The sequence below is a fragment of the Schistocerca piceifrons genome, chromosome X, assembly GCF_021461385.2.
Source record: "Schistocerca piceifrons isolate TAMUIC-IGC-003096 chromosome X, iqSchPice1.1, whole genome shotgun sequence".
NCBI classification, from domain to species: Eukaryota; Metazoa; Arthropoda; class Insecta; order Orthoptera; family Acrididae; genus Schistocerca; species Schistocerca piceifrons.
The window spans coordinates 610,949,637-610,962,283 of record NC_060149.1 but is presented as its reverse complement, the minus strand read 5'-3'; the positions used below and the strand labels follow the sequence as shown (position 1 = coordinate 610,962,283).

Sequence of the window (12,647 nt, the reverse complement as noted above, 5' to 3'; positions counted from 1 at the left end):
GGGTAAAACAAGTCTCAATTTAAGTAACTAAGAAAGAACAATATCAAGACAGACTTTCGAAAGATGTGTTGGAATGCCTAAATAATCTTTGAAATGACAACCGAACAATGAAAACATTGGAAGCCAAAGCAAGTTTGAAATGGGTAAACCACAAACCATAATCTTGTGGTATTATTGAACAATAGCAGTCCAAGTAGGGTTGAAACCACAATCATTAGAGACCCAAAGCAAGTACCTAAATTAAAAAAGGTTAAACTTTTTCAAAAAATGTTTTATTTTTAATACTTGAGTAAAACGAATCATTTTAATGATATTTATTCTGATATTTCAACACCTGAAACAATTTTTGTCCCTACAACATTTCGCATAAGAAATACTACACATCAAACGAAAGTAACAGTGATGCACCACTGCGTGAGAAACCGGACTTTTATTCGGGACAACTTGGCTCAGCACTCTAGATTGAAGTTTCCATAGTTTCACTAAATAATTCAAGGCAAATATCAGTAAGGTTCCTTTGGTGAGGATTTCCTTCCATATTCTTACCTCACCTGACTTCCTACTGACCTTTAATGTCCTCATTGCCTATGGGACATTAAACCTCAACTTTCCTTATTACCTGAAGAAAATTTAAATAAAATTTAAAAATACCATTTATGAAAAACCTGCACACACATCACAGACGAATGACGAAAATAAACATTTTTTTAATACAATGCTACAGAAAGGCATCATCATATTGCAAGTGAAGATAGTGATGTTTTATTGTACTGTGAACAAAACAGTCTTGATCACAGGTAAATAAAATGTTATAACCAGTTTCAGTTGAATTGGGCAGTCTTTCAGGTTTAAAACAGTTTTAGTTTTAAATCAGATGACTGCCTAATTCAGACAAAACGACATAGTTAAATAAAATACGGTCCACACACTTTTGTTCATAAAATAAAGCAACACTGTAAGACAAAAAAAAACTAATCATCAATATGAAAGAAGTATGTGTCAATGAATATCCATGTCAAAATAAATACTGGTAATTGAACTTATGCTGTCAGTGACCTAAGTTTTGTCTTGCTTAAATAATTTTGCTCTATTTTCTTCTGAAAGTGGTACATTATTTTAGAAAAATAAATGATCGAAATTGAGAAACATTGTAGTAAATTTAGGTGTTTCATTTTTAAGATCTTTGATACAGGCAACAGACATGGACAAAAGTTGCATTTCTCTGTACACATTTATAGCTATCTTTAGTCTTTTAAACTACTGATTGAGTAGCAGATAAATAGTATCAGTCATTGGATAAAAAATTATTTAAATTTCATTATTGGCTCCATTAGCCATTTATGTCTCAGTGGACTGCTTCTTTATCGCCTTTCTTCTTTTGACACCAAGTTTACAGTTGACACCCAATCTTTCAAAGATGTTGAGAGCTCCATCAAGCAGTTTGTCGAGTGATCGTTTGGTGCTAATTACCTGTGACGTCATTTCTAAGACATCATGAGCAACTGCAACATCCATAATCTTAGATTGCAACATTTGAGATCCCATACTGACCTTTTATGGTACTTTGCACTAAATTACTAAATGAGTAACGAAGTTCGCATTCTCTTTTTAGAGAACTATTGGTAGCCTCTGCTCATTACATGTATTATTTGTAAGAATTGTGTTTGTCAGACTTTTCTGAAAATCAACATATTTCTTAAACTCCATATATGGCATTGTACCTCCCAGCCTAACACACAAGTGTAAGTGGTTTTAGTTTTGCATTGGAAGTATTCACCAAGTAAGTTTTTAAATCCTGCCCCTGTGGCTTTCTATGGCCAAAATTTTTTTAGATCTTCTGAAATTTGTTAAGAAACATGTCACATTTTTAATTAGGCTCTGCAACATCATTATGGGCTACATTTAAATTGCGACATGCACAATGGATGGACGTACAAGAAGTGCTATTTTTGTTTTGTCTGCACACTACTGTCTTTGTGACTCATGATGGACACCCAGTCATTACCTGGGGCACAACATTTGCTTAAGTCTAGTTCCTTTCAATCTATAGATTCAATTAGCTGATGTTTGAGTTCTATTGCAAGCCGACTACTTTAACACAGCACAAGCCTTCATTTAAATTGCAGATAATAATAATGTCTTGTGTTATCACATATTACATGAAAAAAATCTCTTTACTCTGAATGTATTAAATTATTTTGTTATGAGATAAGTCTGAAGTGCGTCACAGAGTCATAAGGTTTCTGTAGGGTTCAAATTGATGTAGGTTGCGGTAGTTGTACAGAGATCAACAAATTTCCATAGAATACACTAGCACAGATAGTTCCATCGCACTAGTCTTTTAACTGAAGACCACCACAACAACAATGGTTTCTGTAGTAATTCTGTTGTTGTTGTTGTTGTTGTTGTTGTTGTTGTTGTTGGTGGTGGTGGTGGTACAAAGTATATTAAAACTCAAATACATTTGAACTAGCTCAGCCAAGCTTTGGTCTCCCTCTACAATTTGTACTCCTCACACCCCACACCCCCCCTCCATTACCAAACTTATGATTCCTTGATACCTCAAGGTGTATCCTGTAAGTTGATACCAGTCAAGTTGTGCATTAATTTCAATTCACTGCCGCTTCATTAGTTACCTAACATTATCAGATAACAGGTTCACAAAAATCAAAACCTTGCCTTATGTAACATAATTTTAGTTTTGAAGGATGAGTAAGAGACTCATTTTTCAAGCATTTTAAATGGTTCCAAAAGATATGTGAATGGTCCAAAGACTTAAGGGTTTCTATTTATACAACTTCTGTGCACTGTTTTGTACTGAAATTGGCCAGTCAATGAACTAAAAATGTATTCCACTTCTTCAGTAGGGCCTATGTTCCTTTGCTATAGAGTGATGCCTTCCTGTTGAACCAATAGGATCTGGAGCACTTACAATCTTCAAAACATTGTGAACAGCAAGTGAGCACTGATGGTGTTGTTGCTGTCCTTCAGCTGGAAACCTATATCCAGCAGCTAGTCCATGTGGTAGCAGAAAGTTCACTAGAATTTCATTTAACTCATAATTGGTGTCTATAATCTCTGCAATCCACCAGTCACACCATACACACATGCCACAAACATCCCACTTCTCAAGTTGTGAATCTGAATATTATCCTGCTATTTCTGAGGTGTCGGCCGACGAAACGAAATTTCATCTTCCTTGCTCTTTAAAGTGTGTGCAACATGAGTTTGCCCATCACTTTGAGTCCAAAAATGTATCTTCTGAATTCCTTTCATAGGACTGGTTTGTTTGGACCATTCTTTTTTTTTTTGCTCACAGGAAGTCTTCGATTTCATCTTTGGACAAAAGAGTGAGAGCTGTGGATGTGTAAGATTTCACACTCTAGTAAAATCCTCAGCATTCTGAACTGCAGCTGTATTTGGTCTGGAATGATTATGTTTTGTAGCATGGTGCTTCAGCAGGCCTCCTACACCATCACAAGGCTCCTTCCTGTCACCAGTAGCACTGTATACCCAGGTTTTTAAAAAAGTGATATTTTAAAATAAAACCTGTCCAACTTAAAAGAGGAAGCTCTCCTTTACAAAGAATGTAGTAGTACATGGTACTAATCAACAGAAAAAAATTAACTTTTCTGGCGTGGCACTTCTGAAAAAAAGTTTTTTTCTGTAAATTATAAAAAAAAATTCAAAAGGCGACAGTAAAAGAACTTCGACAGATACATCCATATGGAGGATTTCTTTGTAACCATGAGGCAATTATCTTTCAAATAAAAAAAACTACCAAAATATCTATAACTGTTACACAGATACAGCATTTTAAAAAAATTTCCAATATTCGTATCTTCAAAATAGTGTTCGCAGTGTGATCTTTCTAGGCCTGTACCTCGAGACAGGAACTGTGTTGGAGGAAAAAAAAAAGTGTTTCTTACTCCTGAATTTTAGCATATGCTAAATTCAATAACATTCAAGACTATGATCACCGTGGTTGCGTTGATACTGATTATGCCTTTTATACTGAATTTTCAATGTAGTGATGTTCTGAAAATTTGGCTCTGTGAGAAAATCCATGGAAAATAGTACTTATCTCCAGAAATACTCGCGACTCTGGTCTTCATTAAGCTTTTGATTTGCAATACGTTTTTCAGAAGTTAAGAGAGCCATATAGCTAACAGAAATGCATTAAAGCATCAAAGTTAAAAAGAAAATTCCAAATTCTCAATATACATCACTTTCCAATCTCTGGAAAAATTACAAGGGCATTTAAAAATGCATTTAACACATTTCTCCAACCTGCTGTGAATCTAGTTTTGGTCTTAAATAATTCCCAACACTGCAGGCCTTATAATAAAATAAAAATATTAATGAGTTTTCTGTGAATGGACACACAAATCTGAAGTAAAAATATTTTTTGCTATGATGAAAAAAGCAAAATCCCAAGTAAATTCATTCATGCCTGATAGCAATTGCCTCACATATGGGGATATCAAGCAACATATTTAAATGTAAATTATTCTAGACAGACAAATTAAGTGTGAAAATTTATTTTATGTTATTAACTCAGGAATTTTTGATAGTCTACAATGTATCTTAGTATCTGTGCAACTAATCACCTGCTCACAGTGGTAGGGAAGTGTTCCGTGTTCATGCAATAGCATGCTTTGAACCTCCACAGTCATGAAAAATGCAACACTCAATGACATCCAATATTCAGTGCCATCAATATTCAGAGCCACTGATATGCAACAATCAGTCCATTTGGCCTCGGTTGCTCTTTGTCTTTCTGTGAGACAGGTCATATTTGTTTGCTGTGCAGTCATTGACCATTCCATTTGTAATAAAGCTGGTTTTTAATTGAAATAGTGCCCAGTTAAATAAAATGGAAAGTATGAATTTATGTATTGTGATAAAATCATTTAGAATACAATGGGAAAAAAAGGATGGCATGCTCTGCAACCTAAGGGAACTAGATTCTTGTTTTAAATGGGAGAACCCAAACATTAACATTGGTTCTCTAAAATATTGTTCACTAACACCAAAGTGATGTGTTTTAGCTGGCACTGCAGGCACTCATTTGGTGTGAGTCTGCAGTAACCATAAAAATGTAAAACTGCTCTTGGATGCAGAACACACTAAAGAACTTATAAAATTTCTTCTATGTGGTTCAGAAGTCTGACTGCATGGTTGATGAGTGTCATAACTGTCCTGATGATGACCAATTGTCAGAATTATTGAAAGAAAAATTAGCTTACAAAGATGGTGATGACGAAACTGAGTACAGCCAGTGGATTAACAGAGATCATTACACAGAAATGGTAAAGCAGTCTGCAACTGATGACAAATACACTGACTTATTGGTAACAAAATTACAGGCACTTAAACTGCACTATTTATATCTAACAGTCAGGTAAGCTTCCTGGAGAATATGAAAGAAAATCTAACCCCCAGGAAAGAAATTCTGTTAATCAGCTTAGCTGAAAATACATTTTTGTAGTCAGAACGAAATCCAGAGTTAGCACTGGACAAGCAGCAGCTGTACAATCCATCTTATTTGTGTTTATGTGAAAATGAAAATAAATTGAGTGTAGTAAACTGCTGCTTTATAAGTGCTGATATGGAGCATGATGTAGGATTTGTAAATGCTGCTCAGAAAGAAATGGTTATGCAGCTGGCTGATCACTAACCACAAGTCATGAAACTGCATTATTTCACTGATGGATGTACTGCTCAATGTAAAAAAGAGAATAAGCCCGAAAAAGCTAGTCTTCAACTAGAGCATGGCGTACAAATAACTGAATTTGATGTTTACAATTTCTGCAAGGCTAATACTGACAATTTTCCCCCTTCACTTCTTAGACGAAAGTGAAGGATTTCCTAGGAGTGAACCTCTGGAAGAGATTTCTGACAACTTGCACAATACCTGGTACCAGGTATTACAAACCACAATTACAAACTGCTTCCCTGTGATGTATCAGAAATTAGAAGGGTAAGTTGTTTTGAAAAGTTTTCTTGATTTTCTCATTCAATTGAAAATGCCCTGCAATGGACACATACCCATCCTTGACAAAAATCTTTTTGTGGCAGTTGATGATCAAGGTGCTACTTTGCCTTCCTGAAGAATGTATGTGATGAAGCCGTGTATTCCACCCACCTAACCAGCAGTGTCATTCCTTTGGTATGGAAGAGAAGACACTCATTTTGTGCCTTTGGAAAACATTATGTACTGTTGATGTACCTGAATCAAACACATTAGCAAGCATGTATTACTTTCATAAAAATTATATGAAGTTACCAGAATCTAATATGTTACAGTGAGTTAAAAACAGAGTCATGATGAAAAACTTTCGTTTGGAACTGCATGAATCTTCACTGCTGAACATATACATATTAAATTTAAAACATTTGTCTGCCTAGCAGAATTGTTTTTAAATAATTTACATTCTTCTGGGAATGCTGTGTACAATATGTCTCAAGGGCATTGTGCAATTATAATTCCAAGTATGTTGCTACATTTGATTGCAGTTATTTTTAGAGTAGGCCTATATCGGCTGAATTGCCACCATCTGGTGGTCTTGACATCTGTGTGACATCAGTGGTTCTGTCACTGTATCTGCATGTTAATTACATTTCTTTGGTGTTATTGGAGTATAAGCGAAAATCCCATGCCTGTCAAAATCAATGCTGTTTTTTGTTTTCAATCATATCTGATTATCTGAAAAATGAGTGGTGTGATAACTGTCTGAAAGGATTTCACATATTTAAGAAATCATTGCTTGGGTCATAACAATTCAAGCTGGTTTTCTATATTCTCAAGTCAAGCAGAGTTATTAAATACCTTTTTCCCATGAACTCCCTAAAGTACTGCATTCAAGTGCAAGCTCCAGCCAAGGCACTTATGTATGCTTTTGGAAACTTTACCATTTTCTCCCAAAAACTATAAAAAACGTTTGGAAGAAATTTTACACTTGTTTTTACCATGGCAAAAGTAACAAGCAAAGAAAGTTTCATGAAAATCTGAGTCAGTGGGTGTCAGGCTGAATGAACTTACTTGGAATGATTTCTTATTAGAGACGAATTTTTGATTTCAGATTTAACTGTATGTCCAGTTGTAGAAAACACATTAAGATTTTTATTTTCTTACAAAGCCTACAATCATGGGACCTATTTAATACTAAAACCAGATTTCCAGCATGTTGGAAAATCTGTTACAAGCATTTCCAATGCCCTTGTAATTTTTCCAGAAACTGGAGACCACCCCCGGTAGCTGAGTGGTCAGCGCAACAGACTGTCAATCCAAAGGGCCCGGGTTCAATTCCCAGCTGGGTCGGAGATTTTCTCCGCTCAGGGACTGGGTGTTGTGTTGTCCTAATCATCATCATCATCATCATCATCATCTCATCCCCATCGACGCGCAAGTCGCCGAAGTGGCATCAAATCGAAAGACTTGCACCAGGCGAACGGTCTACCCACGGGAGGCCCTCGTCACATGACATTTCATTTCCAGAAACTGGAATGTGAAATTCATTAATATTATTTTGTAATTTTCTTTGTAAATTTAAACTGCTTAAATGGCTGCATTTGTTTACTATATGCCTCTTAACGCCTGGAAAAAAAATCCAAACCTAAAGCTTCATAAAGACCAGAGTTATGAGTATTTCTGTAGATACGTACCTCTTTGCATCGACACACCCGCATAGCCAAATTGTCTGGACACCACTACATTGAAAATGTATTTAGCTTGAGGGGGGAAAAATTGCTAAAGTTCTTATGTTGTAAGTCCAACCACATGTACAAAATTTCATTAAAATCTGAAATGGCTGATGACATGACCTGGGTGATTTGACACAGAGTGACCCCTCAATAACTACAAATTTTTACCCAAGTTTTTCACCAGTCTTATTCAGTTAATTGAAAAAGTATACATCGATTTACAATAATACTCAAAAGACATATACAAATACTTTACAATGATAAAGAAAAGAATTACACAATTATATCTTATAACAATGAACAAATCATTTCCTGGAAGAGAAACATTTATGTTGTTATATTTCACACTTTCTACCATGGTTACAATTTCTTTTCTGGAGGAATGGGTACACACTTTATTTGCAAATAACTTTACAATGATTAACGTTTCATAGAATAATTACAAGTTCGTTTTTAGTGTTTGACCATTCTTACAAAACTTCGTGGTGGTGCTCTGTCCTTATCTCTCCATCACTCTGAACATGTCTAGTAGGAAGTTAAGAATCAACAAAACTTATTTCCTCATTGTCTATAGATGTCCCTCAAGTAGGATGACACCTGACTACATACCTGTCTGGCCACTGATTTACAACACTATTCCTAACATAATTTTCTGCAGTAATCTCCATCCATTGTTTTGAGCACAAATGTGAAGAAGTCTCTGCAACATTTACTGTATTTACATAGACAACACACACTGTCCAGTCGCATTAATGTGAGCACCATGTGTATTCGACGTCATCGTACAATAGCCACTCACAGGTGGCAGCACTATCAATGGGGGGTATATAAAGCGTGTCTGGAGGAGGAGGGGAAACACTGCAGTCGTCATTGTAATGTACAAACGAAGCAACTTATCTGATGTTCAAAAGGGCATGATGATTGGCTTTAGAAGAAACAAGACAGTAAAAAAATTATAGACCTCCCAGTCAGCATTCAGAAATGATTTGAGAACGCAGTCACTCACAGACCAACTTGTGCGACACATACCCATCCAAATACATTTGTGAAGTAGTCCGCAACACATACCCTCTTATCATCACTCGTAATAGCAGACCAATATCCATCTACAGTATTTGTGCATGCCCAAGTTTTAAAAATTCTTAAACTCCGCTCAATCATTAACAACAAAATTTTAATTTAAACTCTCCAACCACCCTGAAGTGGCCTACCCATCAGTATTAATACTACTCCTATCCCATTTGACCTTACCGAACAGAGGTTTCCACTACACTACTGTAACACAGTCCCCTGAATTCTGCCTCCATTACTAATTAGACCTACAGAACTACAAACCTCCCAACCAGAAAAAAACCAAGTGACCACAGACTTCATTACATGCAAACTGTACACTCCACCCTAAACAAAATAAATAAAAAATATAAAATAATTAAATTCCAACATCTCAAACCACGTACTCCTAATTCTACATCTACACGCGTACTTCGCAAGCCACAATACAGTGCATGATAGAGGGTGTCTTGTACTATTGCTAGATGTTCCATTTCACGTTCCACTAATGGGTAGAGAGAGGGAAAACTGCCCAGATGCTTCCATACAAGCCTTGATTTCTATACTGTCTTCACAGTCCTAAGGCAAGATGCATGTTGGAGGCAGTGGGTTCATTCTGCAGTGTGCCACAAATGCAGTTCTCTAAACATACTCAGAACTGTTCTGTGAATATAACATTATGAGTTCACATACAGCATTTTCTTAATACTCGAATGTTAATCAAACCTACTGGTAGCAGATCTAGCAGCATGCCCCTTAAGTTTGCTAGTGAACTTTATGACTCCTTCACATCTCTATCTTGCACATCACATACTTACATAAATCGAGTCCTACAATACTCTAGAATTTGTGTACCTCCCAACAATCATTACAATGACGCAGGCTTAAAACTCTTGCTGTAACTTATTTTTGACTGAGTTTGAGGATATTGCTACCATTAATAAGAGTAATTTTGGGGCCTAGCCCGAATGTTAATCCATTCACCACAACCATGTTTAAAGTTTCTCTCCTGACTAGAAAGGGTGTGTATTCCTCTGCAATTAATATAGTTGTGCTACACAAGTCTCTGCCAAGTAATAGATGTAAGAACAGCACTTGTGCACCCCACAGATATTTTTCTATCAGACCTATTAGTGCAGTCATGACACTGAGCACCACTTCTGATAGTATAATGAATTTACAAACGCAAATCATAGCAGTCCTATAAGCATTTGGATTAGTAACAATGCCTGGCTCCAAGAAAGATGCAATAAGTTATGGAAATGATATCACAAACCACTATCTGTGTAACCTACACTATATAGACATTTGATGGAAGGAATCAGAGAAAATGTCCAAACTAAATCCCCATGAGGAAATGAATTCCCCCCCTCCCCCCCCAAACACTCTTCCTGGGACTAATTGTCGAGTATGTGTTTGGACCTGTCTTGTGCAGCCTGTTATATATGTGATCGCAGCCCTTACACTTGTAGAAGTTATCCTTCAAAATTCCATTAATCGTGATGTTGGAAGGTTAGGTATAATGCCTTGTCAGCTACAAGGTTAGATTACACTAGCAGAGAATAGGAAGTTGATTAGCTTATCAAATTATGCCAACTGGCATCCAAACACTTTTTGACGCCACACCAAAAGTAAAATATGACCAGTCTTAAGGAGGTATACTTATGTAATCCCAATTATTAACTCAAGATACAGACAAACAACACGATGGATATGGTTTACAGTCTTCCGACACATATTGCTGATTTCCTATCGAAGAAGTGGATTCTGATTAAAAATATTGCATGTCATATTCCTTTCCCACATTCGTGGAGGAAATTTAAAAAATCATAAAAACATATGAAGACCATGATCTTCGTAGATTTTGATAAGGTTTATAAATCGCCGGAACCTAAATATGAAAGTCATTTGAACAAAGTCTACACTATAATTTGGTCTCGTGGATGTACCTATGATCTACAGTGGACTGTTTATTAGCAATAAAGCGAAATGTATTTGATTCGTGGAGCCGATAGTAACCGGCAACATCAAGTATGAGCGTTCAACTATAGCCTCACTTGAATAAAATACATTATGTCAAGAACAATTATTAGAAAATATGTGATAAAAATTGTCTAATACCTGCAGGAAATTGCCATCACAGTAATTCCGAGCTTGGGGTATGTGAAACACCTCATCAACAAGTGGGATAGGATGCACTTTGTGCAATCTCTCAAATATGAACACTGTGAACACGCTAAACACAAACCACACAGAATACACATTCCACATGCGATTTATTATACTCTTCCACAAACGCATTTTCACGTATTTCTGTAACGTCACCAACGGCCAACAATCACACGTTCAAACACCACACTTTTCAAACCCACACAAAGATCATACCCACAAAGATATTATTTTGTCTAGGCTCCATATGAATTAGGAACTTGCACATGTAAAGCCACGTTCCACGCGCAAGAAAATTAACGCCACTTGGTCGCCTTTCGAGTGGCGTCACCGACGCTACTTGTGGAAACAGCCTAATTCGTGTGGTGGCACTGGAGTGACGCTACTTTTAACAAAGCCCCAGAAATTAAAGTAATTTCAACTTTGTTACACAACTTTTATTTCCCCACAATCGATTGCCATGTCGTCACTGAATTTGGAAGAACAATCATGGCATATTGGTTTTCATGTTGCTATTTCGTCCAGTGTGTCTCTTGCAGTACAAAAAACAGTTATCGTTAACAACAATAGTATACTTTATCGAACTATATGAGGAGTAATTTCGTTTGTGGAGGCACAAAAAAGAGTACTACCAAGGCAGAAATTTCAAAATATTTGAAGCCTTGCTTGAATTTGTGTACGGTATGGGGAAAATTGTTCCTGATGGTGCTTTACATATTCAAAAGATGAAAAAAGTAGCATTCGCGATGCGCATGAAAAAAAAACCACAACAAACTGTTAAAATCTTATAAGAAGATGCATATCCATGTCCATCTGACAGCCAAAAAACTGATTTCTCGAAGTTATGTACCAGCTATATATATGTATGTATATATCAGCCATCTACTGCACATATTACACGGGTGTGAAAGTAAAAACTGAGACAGGTGATAACAGAAGCTTACAGGCTTACTGAAATTGAAACTAACAGTTTCATGTTGAATGATAATGCTTGTCACTAGGTCACGAACTACTGGCACTGCACCTACATTCATATATCAGTTTTTTCCAAGCAGCGTTAATAGTCCCATCTACTGGCCCCTTGTATCAATGGTCAACTGCTAAATATCAGTTCTCACACATGAGTAGAAAATAAGAAGAGCCAGTAGCAAAATTTAGTGTGGCAATAAGAATGATGATTAACATTTTGAACATTAATTAACATATGTTCCTTTGACAACGCCATCATGCCTCCAATAATCTTCTTCTAGTTAGTGGACCTCCCTGCAGTACTGTTCCCAGTCATTAGCAGTTGCTAACAGAGGGATCTTAAAGAGACTGTCATTGCATATGTCCCCTGAAAAGCTACATTCGGTAAAGAATCTTTTCATTTTTGCCCATGCCTGTTCCACCTCACTTAAATCTTAACTAAAGGACAGCAGGCAAACAAACGTGTTGCATTTCTCTTTAGCCATTTCGTTGACCACGGATGCTTTCTTAGCAGGTCTATGTTCTTGGATGAAAGGAATATAGCTTGCTTCCTCATGCTCTCATTACAGGTCACACACCTCTTTTGCAGCCACTGTAACACCCTCTCTTTGGTAAAATATTGTGTGATTGCTTTCTCCACCTATATGTTTTGGCATGGATTGTTGTAGATCACAATTACTGTTTTTTGAGGACTATCTGAGAGAATCATATTCACAAGCTAATTTTCAATTTCTTTAATGTGTCTAACGGTA

General features: G+C 36.4%; 1 protein-coding gene across 1 annotated transcript in view; it reads right to left on the bottom strand.

The window, feature by feature from the left end:
• LOC124721636 (putative Dol-P-Glc:Glc(2)Man(9)GlcNAc(2)-PP-Dol alpha-1,2-glucosyltransferase) overlaps window positions 1-11,110 on the bottom strand; it is a 105,795-nt gene extending 94,685 nt beyond the window's left edge. The window contains exon 1 of the mRNA XM_047246699.1: window positions 10,879-11,110. Coding sequence (XP_047102655.1) covers window positions 10,879-11,058 — 180 coding nt within the window. The 5' untranslated portion in view covers window positions 11,059-11,110. The remainder of the gene's footprint in view (window positions 1-10,878) is intronic.
• Window positions 11,111-12,647: the final 1,537 nt, after the last annotated feature.